Source organism: Spermophilus citellus, assembly GCF_964194105.1.
Source record: "Spermophilus citellus genome assembly, chromosome: X".
NCBI classification, from domain to species: domain Eukaryota; kingdom Metazoa; phylum Chordata; class Mammalia; order Rodentia; family Sciuridae; genus Spermophilus; species Spermophilus citellus.
Window position 1 is genome coordinate 27,023,077 of NC_138190.1, and position 15,808 is coordinate 27,038,884.

Genomic DNA, 15,808 nt, shown 5'->3' on the forward strand with positions numbered 1-15,808 from the left:
AAAATATTAGATGCATTTTTAGCCAATAACTTAAGATAAATCAGTGATTTTTTTCTTTTTGATAGGAAGGATAGGACAGTGGGTAATAAAACACTTTTTATAAGACCTAGGTTCAGGGACTGGGGTTGTGGCTCAGTGGTAGAGTGATTGCCTAGCATGTGTGAGGCACTGGGTTTGATCCTTAGCACCACAATAAGACAAATAAATAAATTGTGTCCATCTACAACTATATATACTATATAGTATACATATATAGTATACATATACTATATATAGTATATTATATATATGTATATATATATACACACACACAGATATATATGAAAAAAATTAACACATAGGTTCAAATTGTGCCTTTGCTATTAATTGTGAAAGATAAACTTAACATTTTTTAGCTTCAGTTTTCTCATCTAAATAAGAGTGTCGTAATATAGTAATTGTTTTAAAGAAAATCCTAGGTTCATACAATAAGTTATAACGATTCAAGTTACAATTATTGACTGAAATAAAAAATGACTACAGAAATGCTTGCATATTTAAAAATTTCAAAAATCAAATCACCCAAATTTAATGAAATAACTTAAAGTGATATTTATGCCTAAGACTATAGCTATGCGGCCTTGATTTTATTTTCATTAATTAGTTTCTGTACATTTCATTCTCTCCTAGGCTTTGTGTATCTGTAAATGATATTCAGCAGGATATTATATTTCAAAATTTCATTCTAAGTAATTCAATGCAGAAACCCATCCTAAGCATTTTTTCCAAGTTTCATGAATTCAGTGACACCTCATTATAGGATGTACTGTCAATGTACTCTATGAAAGAATATTTACTAGGCTACTTTTTAAATATAATTTAGATCCCTTGTGAGAGATTTAAAGGAAGTATATAAGTAAACATGATTATTCTTTACCACCAAGGGCTTTCCTTTTTGGAAGTTTAAGGTATATATATATATATATATATATATATATATATATTACCAAAATTTAATCAGATGATGAATATTTATTATTCATTCTAAATAGGACATTTCATTTTTTTTTCATCCATGTAGAAGTTAACAAATGCCTTTAGGGTAAATACAGATTTTAACATCTTCAATTTTATACATCTTTTTATTAAACATTCAATGCAAAATTTTTGATATACTATATTCTATACTTATTTTTTATAACTGTATTTTGTTTATTTTTATGTGGTGCTGATGATCGAACCCAGTGCCTTACACATTCTAGGCAAGCACTCTACCACTGATTTACAACCCCAGTCCCCCTATACTTATTTTAAATACTTTAAAAAATATTTAGAATTATATTTCATTAATGTGGTAATAATATGATGATATGAAATGTTTGAATATATTTGTCATGATCTCTTGATAGCTGTACCTATTGTTTAGGGACAGGTTATCTACTTTTCTTGATTCTTCCTTGTCCTGCTTATTTAGTCAGTTAACCAGTGAATAAATAGGTCAAATTATATAAGATATATAATTTTCATATTGTATTCTAAAATTACAAAGTTCATAACCTACATGTACAGCAATTGTAGGACAGGAACTTGGTGTCCTGTGTTGAACCAGGGTTGGAATCAACAAATACTAGCATAGTGGTAGTGATGGATTTTCACTGATCAGTCCACCCTTCAATGATAAATAAAATTCATTTGTGAAATGCTTGGCCAAACTGCCCTCTATGTACATAATATTAAAAGAAAAGAAATCCAAAACTCTTTTAGCATCATTGTCACTAATTCAGCTTATTAGTCTCAGTATCATTGGCAGGACTTCTCCTTGGGTGCAAATGTTTCGGAGAAAAACTAAAGGATAATGTGTAATAATCATTTGTTTTTTTTTTCCTACATAAAGAAGTATTGCCAGAAGAATCACTGAGCTGCACACAAAATGAGGCTATAAGCAGAAAATTTTCCTACACTAAGGAGTTACTGTCCCTGAAAAAAGAATCAATTTAAACTAATATGTGCGTGTATGTGTGTGCTACAAACATAATTTAAAAAATGTTTTTAGTTATAGATGGACACAAATATTTATTTATTTATTTTTATGTAGTGCTCAGAATCAAACCTATTGTCTCACAAGTGCTAGGCAAGCGCTGTCCCACTTAGCTACAACCCCAGCCCTGAAATAATTATTTAATGGAAAAAAATTGAAAGGTGGTTGATCAGTGATTTTAAAAAAGAAGTAGGCAAAGATGGTGTGATGGACATGGAGATGCATTGCCAAGGCTATCCTGAAAGGAAGGTCTTATAGTTCAAGCTGTCATAGCATCAGGGACTAACTGAGTTGCAGTCCTGTCACACAAGGTCACAAGCTTCCCAGGGCAACACAAGTCTAGTGACTGATGAAAGAGTGTGCTATAAACACTCAGCCATTTTCATCCAACCTGGGACTACTTTGAAAGGTCATTTAGCTTCAACTTCACCATGGGGGGTGGTTGAATAAGATTGTTCTTGGGTCTGCATCATAACTGTTGCTCTTCCATTTTCTACTCCCACCACCTCTGCCCTTCTCCACGTATTGGTCCCAAGAGAATATTTAATAAATATGCTGCCTGCTAAATTCGACTTCAAAATCTACTTTCTGGAAATCAGCATGTGATCAGCATTCACTGCAGTGGAAGAACAGGGTGCAAAGAGGTAGGAGTAGTCTTCTGTAAGAAACAAATAGTTTGTATGAAGCTCTGCAAAAGAGCAGAATGAAAAGCGTTTTGCACAGAAGTTCATAGGTAGGAAGGAGTTGAAAGGACTTTCATCAGTGCAAAAAAAATCATGATTCTTTCATGATTGTATGTTCTATAAATAATACAAATATATCAGTGTGAATTTGCTTTGGAAATAAATACTTTCCTTGGCTTAGTCAGCAAAGATGGGAACTTAACTTCTAATAGAATACCACTGTTACTAAGATACAATTTGATTTCCAGCTGCTTGCCTGAGTTTAGTTTACTACTCTAAAAAGGATGGTTTGCACTTTAAAAAAAAAAAAAAAGAAAGAAAAAGGAAGAAAAAGATACCAAACACACATTGTCTACGTGTCAATTTTGTTTAAAGCCACTTACTCCTGAAAATATGCATTATTTTTCAGGCTAACAATTTTATTTGAAGTGGAAACTAGAAAAACAGTGACAAGGAAATAGAGTTAACATTGCTGACTTCAAAGAGAAGTCCTCCATAGCACTATTAATAACATAGCATGTGGCACTGGAAGAAAATATTCATGTCATTTTGGTCTTAAAAACACTCTTAATCTGATAGATCTGGAAAGTACATTAAGTTGGCCAGAGTGTCCTTTAATCTTTGCTGAGATTCAAGGGCTTCTTCTACTATTTATGAGAAAGGCACACATATGATCTTACTAAAAACATATTTTGGAATTCAATGAGTTATGATGAAAAATTTTGACAATTTTTAAGAGTGTTTAGTATTTTTAAGAGACTGAGGCAAAATAATGGAAGAGAAAGATAAGTAGGCCTTGTCTGAGAAGAGTCTATATCCTTGCAATCAGAATAAGGTGGTCATGCAGAACACAGGTGGAAAATAATAGGGTATAGAGCAGTCTCAGACAAAAAAGCCTAAAAAAATACTTCTAGTAGTCCTGGGTGTAAAAGCTCTTCCTCTGCATACTAATATAATCCTCCAAAACAAAGCCAAACAAAATGGACCACTCACAAACAAATTAATAAAACACCATAAATGACTGTTATGAAATTTTATCTTGAAGTGAGTTGAGATAGAATAGGAAAAGACTATGAGGAGATACAGAAGGATGAGATTGTATGAGAGAGTTTGGAGGATAAATACAATTGAAAGAGTCTTTTGGAACTATGCATGCCTGAGTTCTCCTCTTTGCTTTGTCATAACCAATATCTATGATACTCAGTGTGGTCTGCAAACTGGGGTCTCTCCCTGAACAATTTGTTACTAAGCCCTAAGATAAATACAACTGAGAATATGTTGGAAACTTTTACAGCCATTTCATAGAGTAGTATTCACATTGATTGTATTTAATAATAAATAAAAAGGAAATTTGATTTTTTGTGTCTTATATCATTTATGGAATATTTCAGCTTTGTTGTATTTTACATATTATAGATTAAGGGAATACTCTTCCTCTGCCAAGCTATTATGAGAAGTACTAAGGAACAGGAAAAAAAAATGGTGGGAGGTGGGTTATGTTTTCTCGCTGGTTTTATTTACACCATCACTACATGGAAAAGGCTGGAAATCAGCCAACTTGGGCTCATGTGAGGCTCTCATGAGCTATTCTCTGTTGTCAGCACTTATAGATTCTCTCTCTCTCTCTCTCTCTCTCTCTCTCTCTCTCTCTCTGTCCCCTCACATTGCTGTGAAATGCAGTTAAGTCTGTTTGGAATATTAAAAGACAAGAGAGATCAGTGTAGCTTCAGAGTTAAGTAGGTAAACCTCTGGCCGACATACTATCTGATACAGACCAAAGATAATGTAAGACCAATCTACATTTCAAGTAAAAAAATTAACTCTACTACATGAAGTAGTAATAAAATAAGTACCTCAATGAGGGACCTCAAATATGCACATTGAAAGAAACTAGACACACACACATTCACACACAAAAAAAAACACATACAACAGGTGTTACATGATTCTGCTAACATGAAATGTCAAAAAGGGCAAGTATATAGACAGAAATAGATGCATGGTTCTCTTGAGCTGCAGTAGGAGTGCAGAATGACTATAAATGGACAAGAAATTTCTTTTTAGGGCAATGGAAAAGTGCTAAAATTAGGTTGCTGTGATGGTTGTACAACTGTAAATAGAAAAAACTAAAATTTTTGCTTAATTAGGAGAAAAAAACTATTTCTTCCTCAAGATAGTTGGAGAAGCCACTGAGAAACATAGTGAAGCCATATTCATACATGATGAATTTTATACTGAGGTCAGGAAAGTTTATAGAACAAAATGTCATTTCAATAGAGCAGTTAAAAAAAAATAATCTCTACGAGTAATAAAGGCAGACATATATGAAGTATCCTCTTAATTCTTAAAATATGAGTGGAAATGCTAAGCAATCAATGTCACTTGTATCATACATCTCAAATAAAATTGGTGCACTTTATTGGCTGTTTTACAGATATGTTCTCATTTAATCTTGATAGGAATATATACATACACATTCAACCTTCTTTATCTCTTTTGACAGTGAGGGGGGCTATGGTACCCAAAATGCATGACATCATATCCAATACCACTAAGATGTAAGTAGGAAAGTTTAAATTTAAGCTTATCTGATTAAAATGCAAATATTCCTTTCACTTAACTGAAAGATCTTTCATCAATTTTATAAAGGTTGAATAAATATAATATTCAGAATACTCTATCCTCAAGTGATTGATTAAAAATGCAATTTTCAAATCAAATTGTGAAGAAGTATATGTAACAGGTATACTCATACAAATATTCATATCCCACTAATCTTTTTTTTGGGGGGGGATACTGGTATTGAATTTAGCTATAATATACTACTTAGCCATGTCCATAGCTTTCTTTCATTCTATTTTTTTATTTGTAGATAGACACAATACCTTTATTTTTTTTAATGTGGTGCTGAGAATGGAACCCAGTGCTTCACACGTGCTAGGTGAGTACAATGCCACTGAGCCACAACCCCAGCCCTCATTCTTTCCATTTTGAGATAGGGTCTCACTAAGTGGCCTAGGCTGGCCTCAAACCTACAATCTTTCTGCCTCAGCATCCTGAGTAGCTGGGATTACAGGTGTGCAGCACCATGCAGAGCCAATCCAACTAAACTTTTACACTAACAATATGCAATATTGAATAAAGCTTATTACTTTGATAGTGATTTAAAAAGGATACCTTTCTTTTTACAAAATTCTATACATTTAATTATAGTCATACTATATAAGACATATTTGTGGAAAAAAAACCATTTACTATTTTGGGACTTTGCCTTTGTTGCTTCATCTACTCAGTGAAATAAAAATTGGAAAATATTCCTGCAAATGTACCAGATCCTACTTTATGATCTCCAGATTCTTAATATCTAACATGTTATGAGTTGTGTCAGTTTAAAAGGCAGCACTATAGAGATGGCTTGTTATTGTTAGAGGAATGTGTGTTTATTCTGCAGGTCAAAAGGTAAAAAAATGAAAGAAAGAGTTAGCAATGTATAACATATTACCCCAAAAGAAAACAATCATTAGGATTTTACCTGCCAGTGGAGGATTATATTCCAAATCAAACCAAGAGTCAGTTTATGATTTCCATCTACTATGTCAGTGCTTCCAATATTCACTAAATCGACCTATTAAGAAAAGGAAAAATAACATTTGAAGGAAGGAAACAAAATACTTATTTGTAAAGGAAACAAAATGTGAAGCTAATTGCATTTAGCTATTATTAGAACTTAGGAAGCATTACAGCTTTTAAAAAATAATCTAAAAATGAAACAAAATGCATTTGTAAATTCACTTTCCTTAACAAACAAGCATCCCCAAACAAAAATGTAGTGATAGGAAGTTAAAATACCTTTAACATGTGAATAGATTACTGAAAATTAAAAAGGCCAATCAGAATATCACCAAATAAAGTCTCAAATAGTGACAACTCATATAAGATGATTAAGATATTCTTTCTGGTATAGAATTGAAACTAAAGAAGAAAGGGAGGGAGGGAGGGAGGGAGGGAGGAAAGGAGGAAGAAAAGAAGGAAGGAAGGAAGGAAGGAAGGAAGGAAGGAAGGAAGGAAGGAAGGAAGGAAGGAAGGAAGGAATGTTGGTTGGAAGGAAGGAAAGTAGCCAGGGAGGAAGGGAGGGAGAGAAGAAAGGAGGGAGATAGGGAGAGAAGAACGGAGGGAGAGAGGGAGAGATGGAGGGACGAAGGGAGGGAGGGATCAAAGAAAGAGAGAAGGTAAGTTTATTCGTAGGTCCTTCTATCTTGCTCAGACCATGCTTTTAATGTTTTTTAGAAAAGTATTAGAGCTTTAACAAACAATAGCACTAATGACTAATTTTCTTTTCCTAACTCAGGACTGAATTTGTGAATCAAAATTTAGTAGGGTTTCATTTTTCAAGGCAAATATCTGTGCTATGGTTTGGATGTGGTATGTCCATGAAAAGTTCATGTGCTGGAAGATTGGTCCCCAATGTAATAGTATTGAGAGTTGATTGAAACTTACGAGGTGGGATCTAGTGAGAGAAGCTTAAGTTCAGAAGGGACATCACCTTTAGAAAGATTAACATCCATTTCCAAGAAGAGGATTATGTATGAGTGAAATGAATTAGTTACCACAAGAGAGGATTGTTTTAAAGTAGTTTTGGCTTTCTCAGCTTTGATCTCTTGCTTCCATTTTTCAATGGGCCCACAAAACAAAAACTATCACCTCTCCTTCTTATGCTGCTAACATTTTTAGATGTGGTCAAGTCTAATATAATAGTCAGACAAATAAGCACATGAAAAGATGTTTGACATTACTAGACATTAGGGAAATGCAAATTATAATCAGTGAGATATCGCTATACATTTATAAAGACTAAAATAAAAGTGACTACTTCAATTTCTGATCAAAATATGGAGAACTGGATTGCTCAAAATTTGCTAGTAGAAATGTAAATGGTACAGTCACTCTGTAAAAGAATTAGGCAGTTTATTGTAAAACTGGATGTATATTTAGCATATAATACAGGAATTGTGCACTTCAATATTTATCCTAAAGGGATAAAACTTAAGTTTAAGCAAAAACATACACATGATTCTAGCTTTTTTGTAATAGTCAAAAACTGGAAATAACCTATTCAAGGATGAATAGCTAAACAAACTGTGATAGAGCCATACCACTAAATAATACTCAGAAATAAAAAGGAACAAACAATATATTAATACATGCAGAAACTTGGGTGAGTATCATGGAAATTATCCTACGTGGGGAAAAAAGCCAATCTTCAAAATATTGCATTCTGTATCATCATGTTATATAGCAGTTCTTGAAAAGATAAAATCATAAAAATGGGGATGAGAGTAGCAATTTTCAGAGGGTGGGAATGGGTATAGGAAATGTGGGTTAGGTAAAGGTAGTAAGAAAACAGCAATAAAAGGGATCCTTGTAGAGACAGAAGAGTCTTTTATCTTGATTCTGAACAAGGATACACAAATTTACACATGTGATGATACTGTTTAGAAGAGAGCACACTCATACATATGCATATGCATATGTATAAGTCCAAGTAAAATAGCAGGAATATGAATAATATTGGTGGGTTTGATTAATGTTGATATCCTGGTCATGATATTATAGTTAATTATGTAAGATTCCAGAATATACTGATAATTCACCAACAAGAAAGTGCCATCATTGGGCTGGGGTTGTAGCTCAGTGGCAGAGTGCTTGCCTAGCATGTGTGACACAGTGGGTTCAATCCTTAGCACCACATAAAAATAAACAAAATAAAAGGCATTATGTCCATCTACAACTGCAAAAAAAATTTAAAGTGCTATCATTTACATTTCATATGGAGATTCTCATATGGCAGTATATGAAGAGTTTCTCTGTAATGGAATCCCACTATTTTTCCATTGATGCATTCATTTAACAAATACATTTTGCCTACATTCTAAGCACTAACATATTTAGAGCACAAAAAGGAAAAATCTTTCTGCTTTCATAGAAATTAATTTTACTGCATTGTTGATGACTTAATTATTTAAGCAAAAAACAATGTGATTTTTTTTAAGGAAATACATAAGGGGAATTACTGCTGACAGTAATGTTTTGACTTGCCACATAGTTAATCCTATGGAGACCTGGAGCAAGGAATAGGCAGTCCCTATCCACTGTTATAAAAAACTTTTTACTGTGAGCAGGGAGAGGGATTCTCTATTTGCTTATCTTCATAAAATCCTTTGTGATGTCCAATTTCTATTATGTTCAGGTATTGTGCTCAGTTCTAATAAAGATGATTAAGGAAAAATCCCAAACATCAAGAAATTCACAAGGTAATAAGAGATCATATAATAGAAACTAATTACAATCTTATAGGTTCTAGCAATTTCACATTTAGGTATATACCCAGAATTAAAAAGAAGAAAGAATTGGATGCAGATACTTTAACAGATATTTATACATCAATGTTCATAGCATACAATTATCCATGGTAGTCAAAAGGTAGAAATAGCACACACACGCAAAGGAATATTTTCAGTCTTAAAAAGAAATGAAATTCTAGCTGGGAATGTCAGTACACTCTTGTAATACCAGCTACTTGAAAGGCTGAGGCAGAAAGATTAAAAATTCAAGGCCAGCCTGGGCAATTGAATGAGATATCTTGATATAAAAAAAAATAAAAGGACTAGGGATGTAGCTCAGTGGTAGAGTACTTCTGGGTACAATCCTCAATAAGAGAGAGAGGAAGAAAGGACTTTTTATTTTTTATTTTTTTAGTTGTAGATGGACACTATATCTTTATTTATTCATTTATATTTATGTGGTGCTGAGGATCAAACCTAGTGCCTCACATGTATGAAGCAAGTGCTCTACTACTGAGCTACAACCCCTAGCCCCAGGAAGGAATAACTTTGAAACAAACTACATCCATGAACCTTGGAAAAATGCTAAATCAATAGATTAGACAAAGGGGGATGAAGGGAAGGGATGGGGGATGGGAATAGGAAAGACAGTGGAATGAATCTGACAGAAATTTCCTATGTTCACAGATGAATACACCACTAGTGAAACTCCACATTATGTACAACCACAAGAATGGAATCCTAATTAGAATAAGATATACTTTGCATATTTATTATAATATGTCAAAATACACCCTACTGTCATGTATATCTAAAAATAACAAATAAAAATAAATTATCAAAAAAGAAATGAATAAGACAAAAAATAAAATATATGCATACTTCCACTCATATGAGGAACCTGGAATAGTCAAATTCATAGAGATAGAAAGAATAGAAGTTGACACTAGGGAGAGGGGAACGGGAAGTTTTTGTTTAATGCAGGTAAATTAGGTTTGGGATGACAAACATAAAAACACCTCTGGAAATAAACAATGGTGATTACTGTCCATAAATGGGAATATACTTAATGTCACTTAATTGTACAGTTACAGTGTTTAAAATTATATCTTAACATAATAAATATGATGTTAGACAAACCCAAAGCTAACACAATCAATAGGGAACATTTAAAAGCTTCTGCTTTAAGATCAGGAAGAACACAGGATGCCTGCTCTTGCTATTTCTATTTCACATATTATTAGAAATCCTAGCCAGAGAAATTAAACAAAAGATAGATCATCTGTATTATAAAGGGGGAAGTGAAAGTATCATCTCATTTCCTCAAATAGAAATATCTATAGACTATTCAAAAACATTATTAGAACTAAAACTCAGTAAATTTGTAGGACACAAACTCAGTATTCAAAAACAATATTGTTTCAATATACTAAAAATGAAACTATCTAAAAAAATAATATCAAGAAAACAATCTCATTCACAAAGCTATTAGAAAAGTAAAATATTTACAAAAATTTAAACAAGATAGTGAAAGATGTGTACATTGAAATAATAAAAAATGATTAAAGAGAAAAATTGATGAAAGCAATTGAAGAATACACAAAAATAGAAAGACATCTCCTATTCATGGATTAAAAGAATTAATATTATTAAAATGCCTTCACTACCCAAAGAAATTCACGTATTAAATATAATTTCTATTAAAATTCCAATGACATTTTTTTCAAAAGTAGGGAATAAATAAAGCAATCCTGAAGTTTATAGGATACCACAAAAAACCTTAATAGTAATAGCAATCTTGACCAAAAACAACTGGAAGGGATCACACTACCTCAAATTATACTAAATATATAAGTAATCTAAACAGACTGATACTGCCATTAAAAAAAAAAGACACATATGCCAATGAAACAGAATAGGGAGCCTAGAAATCTACATATTTATACTCAATAGGTTTTGCTCAAAATGCCAGAATACAAAAGGGGAAAGAACACTCAAGAAATGATTCTGGGAAATCTGTACATCTATAAGCAGAAGAATAAAATCAGACCCTTATCTTGTACTATATACAGAATATGAACTAAAAATATTTAGAGACTTTAATATGAGACCTGAAGTTGTAAAACCAGGGGAAGAAAACACGCAGAAAATTCTATGACATTGGTCTAAAAAATAATTTGGGGGATATGACCACAAATGCACATGCATTAAAAACCAAAATAGATAAATAGTATTACATCAAACTTAAAAGCTTCTCCATAGTCAAGTAAATAGCAAAGTGAAGAGACAACCTACAGAATGGGAGAAAATATTTGCACACCATACATTGGTTAATATAATAATATATATGGAACTTAACGCAAAACATTAAATGAATCTGATTTTCAAAAGGGCAATAGTCCTTAATACCCATTTCTCAAAATAAAAAAAAAAGACATACAAATGACCAAGAAGCACATGAAAAAATGTTCAACATCACTCATCAGGGAAATGTAAATCAAAACTACAGTGAGATATCATCTCATGATACCAAGAATGGCTGCTATCAAAAAGACAAAAGATAACAAGTCCTGGCAAAGATATAGAGAAAAGGAAACTCTTGCACACTGGAGGTAAGACACTATGTGCAGACACTATGAAAAACAGTATACATGTTACTCCAAAAAGTAAAAATAGCACAATCCCACTACTTTGTATATATACAAAGGATATGAAAAACAGTATGTCAAAGAAACACCTGCACTCCCCTTTGTGACACTATTCACAGTAACCAAGAAATAGAAACCACCTAAGTGTCCATCAACTTATGAGTGGATAAAGAAAATGTAGTACCAATATACAATGCAATACTATTCAGTCATAAAAATGAATTAAATTATGTGATTTGCATGGATAGATCCTTATGTTATGTGAAATAAGCCTGACACAGAAAAAAATCCCACACAATCTCATTCATAGCTAAAATTCAATAAAGTGGATTTCATAGAACTGGAGAGTTGAACTGTCACCTAGACTGTGAAAGTAAGGGGGAGAGAGAGATGAGGTGAGGCTGCTCAATGAGTACTAAGAAGGTACATTTACATAGGAGCAAAAAGTTCTGGTGTACAATTTGCACAATACGATGACCACAGATAACAATAATGTAGTGTACTGTACATTTCAAAAGCTAAAGATTTTTTTGATTTCTCATTTTCCACAAATGCCTGAATAAGATTTCATGATGCTCTCCTATTTTTCTTGAGATAATTTTTATTTTCAGTTTTGCTTGCTGCTCTTTTTTTCCACCCAAATTCAGTGAACAACTCTCTTTCATATTTTTCCTCTCTTTATATGATTATTGAATGTATGAGTTTTCATGTATTATTTAACATAGGTATAATTTTTAAAGACTTACAAGTCTTTAAAAAGGCAGATAATGTATTGATAGCATTGAACTTTGCTTTTATCAAATAATAATCCCATTATTCATTCATTTTAATGACTATATTATATTTCATAGTTTGGATTATCATAGAGTGGTTAGCCATTCTCCTATTGGTGAACATTCACTTTGTTTCTAGGTTTTGATATGTTTGATTTATTTTATCACTTTATATAATGTAGAGCCAGACTTTTGTACATAGATCCCCAGATGTGGATGGTTCTGCTGTTTAAAAAGTAATGGTCAGGAAGGTTATCTTCTATGTCAAAGGATATAAATGTGTATGTGTGTGTAAATTTTAGTAGATACTTCCACAAATTTTTCTAAAATGATTTAGGATTTATTATTTTAGCCAGTGGTATATATTTATATTCCATGTATGTAGAATTATATCAAAATGAACCCCACTACTATATATAACTATAAAGCACTAGTAAAAACATTTTTAAAATCAGGCTCTTATCTCACTATAAACAGGCATTCCTGCTTTTTATTTTGCTTTTATATTTTTATTTCCATAATTACTAGTATATTTCGAATATATTTTTGTATGATTGACCATTAAATTCTACCTGTGAATTTTCTTAATATGATTTGTTCCTTTTTTTCCTGTAGAGTGGTTCTCCTTTCCTTCTTAAATTTGAGTGCACTTTGTAACTAGAAGCTAACATTCATTTAATTCTTACCACTTCTTAGATGTGATTATAAGCAATTTTATATCATAGAATATAGTGGAATTTTATTCAAACACAAGGCTGTCTTATTAATTTATTATTTATTTTTATGTTTTCTGACTGTTGGTACTAACATTAATCTGACATCACAAAAGGAAATTTGGAGTTTTCTTTTTTCATATGCCCTGAAACCACTAAAATATAGGAATTACTTAAATTCATTTGAGAAGTTTTTTAGTACATTTTTGAATGGTGGATCTCTAATAACATACAAATGCTTTCTGAAGTAATTAGTATAGGTTTAATTTCCCCTTATTCTTTTCTTAATTTTGGTAATTTGCATTGTCCTAGGAAATCATCCATTTCCTAGAATTTTTACAGAATTATTGTTATAGAATTGCTTGTAGTATTCTCTTAATTTCTTCTTTAAATGTTTTATGCAGGCTTTCTCATTACTAATCTTGTCTGTTTTTATTCTCATCTTCCTTTGTTAGTATTAGAAGAGCTTTTTCTATTTTGCTCATCTTTTCAAAGAGTCAACTTTGAAATGGATTTGTCCTATTTTTTTAGTCCTGTATTTTGATTGTAATTTTGGTTATTGTTTCTTATGATATTTACAATAAATACTAATTCATTTATTTCTATCTTTTAAAAGACCTTTTAAAATTATACATTTATCTCTGAACACAGCTTTCATTGTGCCCATGACAATATCCCAGTATATTGTAAATATTACAGTTTCTCTATATTTTATGTTTATGTATATTTAACCAAGAGGGAAACAATATCAAAATAGACAAAGCTTCCACAAGATCAGTGTTCAAACCAGATTTGAAGATGAGGGATATACCATTAATTGTACCTGGAGTATTCTTCCCCAAATGTCTTACTACTATTTTACCAAGTTAATATTATACATCATCATGTAGACAAAGAACATTATTTATTTTGATTATGTTTTGTCTCTTGATATACATCTCTTCTTCAAACTACCAACAATTATGAGAAATAACAATGATTATCGTAAAGGGTCTAGAGGAGGAGGAATATTTTTGTCTTGCCCAAAGGGTATTTCTTGTTGATGATTTTTATCTTAGCCTTGAAGTTTTCACAAGTCAGGTCAATTTTGAGTATGAATTATCATATGCTTATTGTGTTATAATGGCATATTTCTTAACCTGTAGCTCTTGAATTATAGTGCTTTCAAATTTGTTATTAGTTACTCTTTTTTGGTTGCTTGTTTTTGGTTTGTGTTTCTAGGGAATGAACCCAGGACTTCATACATGTTAGGTAAGCATACTATCATGGAGTCACATAACCGGCTCTTTTTAATTTTATTTTGAGACAGAGTCTCACTAAATTGCCCAGGTTGGCCTTAAAGAAACTTGTAATCCTCCTTCCTAAGCCTTCTGGGTATGAAACAACACTTCCCCTGCCATTATTAGCAACCCTTAAACAATAATTGCCATACTATAACATTATTTCTTCTCTTTTACTATATTTTTTTCTAATGCATGCTCTGCAATTATGTCTTTTAAAGATTATCAGCAATCTAATTGCTAAAGAACTGTGGTAGGGTAAAATATTTTAACCTGTTAAAATCTATGTTAAATGAATAATTATTTTTGGATTCTTATTCTGCACAATAAAATCGCCTCATATGAAATTACTAGGTATGAAAATTGATATTATGTGTGAAACTTAATAGAATGCAGTGAATATATTTAGAATAGGTTTACCTATATATATAAAACTCTTGGCTTTTGGAGTTCCTGTCAATAGGCCTAAGACTTTACTCACAAAGAATATTAGATTCTGACTCAGTTTATCATTATTATATTTAGAAGATACTGTATTCAAATGTAATTTTGGAGAACAGAATATTCCTACCATGTGCCTTTCCATAATGGAATCTTAGTGTGATTCCAGTAGACTATATAAATGTGAACTCTCAGGCAAAGATCCCTTGAGTCAGAATGAGCAAGCTTCTAAAAATGCATATGAAAAGTCCTAAAAAATGGGGTTTTAGAATGGAATCGTCCAGTGTTATCCATTGTATAGGTATGAGGACAAGAATTGGAGGGGGCTCCTTTTCTATTCCCATACTACTATTTAGAACAAAACCTCTGATTTTCTATGTAAGTGTATGTGTGTTTAGTAATTCTAAGATCAATATATAAGTATTTCAGAATTGTCAGTTCCAGGTGGTTTAGCTTATAAATAAGCTTGTGGAAGAACATTTTCTTTCTTTGCTTACTCAAAATGGGCAAGAAACCTCACTGTTCTGTTTTATTCCACATGCCTTCAGAGCATGCATGTAAATTTTAGCTCTATCACTAATAATTTCTATATATATATACAAGCTTTGGATATCCATGGTGGTTATAGTGAAAGTATTTATACAAGTACTTATAAATATTATGTAGATCTATTCAAGATTTAATAATATTTAAGAAAATCATAAGAGTAAACATGAAATGTGATGATATTGTGAGAGATTATTAATGTGCACACATTTATATTACTTTAAATTTGCTTTGTAGAAAGAAGAACAGCAGAATACGATTCATTGAAGAGAGAATGGTATATAGTATTTCTCATAAGGTGTCTATAACCTGAGAAGTTCCTTCCAACATTCCAGAAGAACAGATTTTCTTTTTAAATGTGTTAAA

General features: G+C 31.9%; 1 protein-coding gene across 6 annotated transcripts in view; it reads right to left on the minus strand.

Moving 5' to 3' along the window:
- The window catches only part of DMD (dystrophin), a gene marked incomplete at its 3' end in the record, with an annotated part of 2,539,585 nt that overhangs the window by 1,726,702 nt on the left and 797,075 nt on the right, over positions 1 to 15,808 (minus strand). For all 6 annotated transcript variants that reach the window (XM_081277777.1, XM_081277778.1, XM_081277780.1 and 3 more), the window contains exon 5: positions 6,233 to 6,325. In XM_081277777.1, coding sequence (XP_081133903.1) covers positions 6,233 to 6,325 — 93 coding nt within the window. The remainder of the gene's footprint in view (positions 1 to 6,232; positions 6,326 to 15,808) is intronic.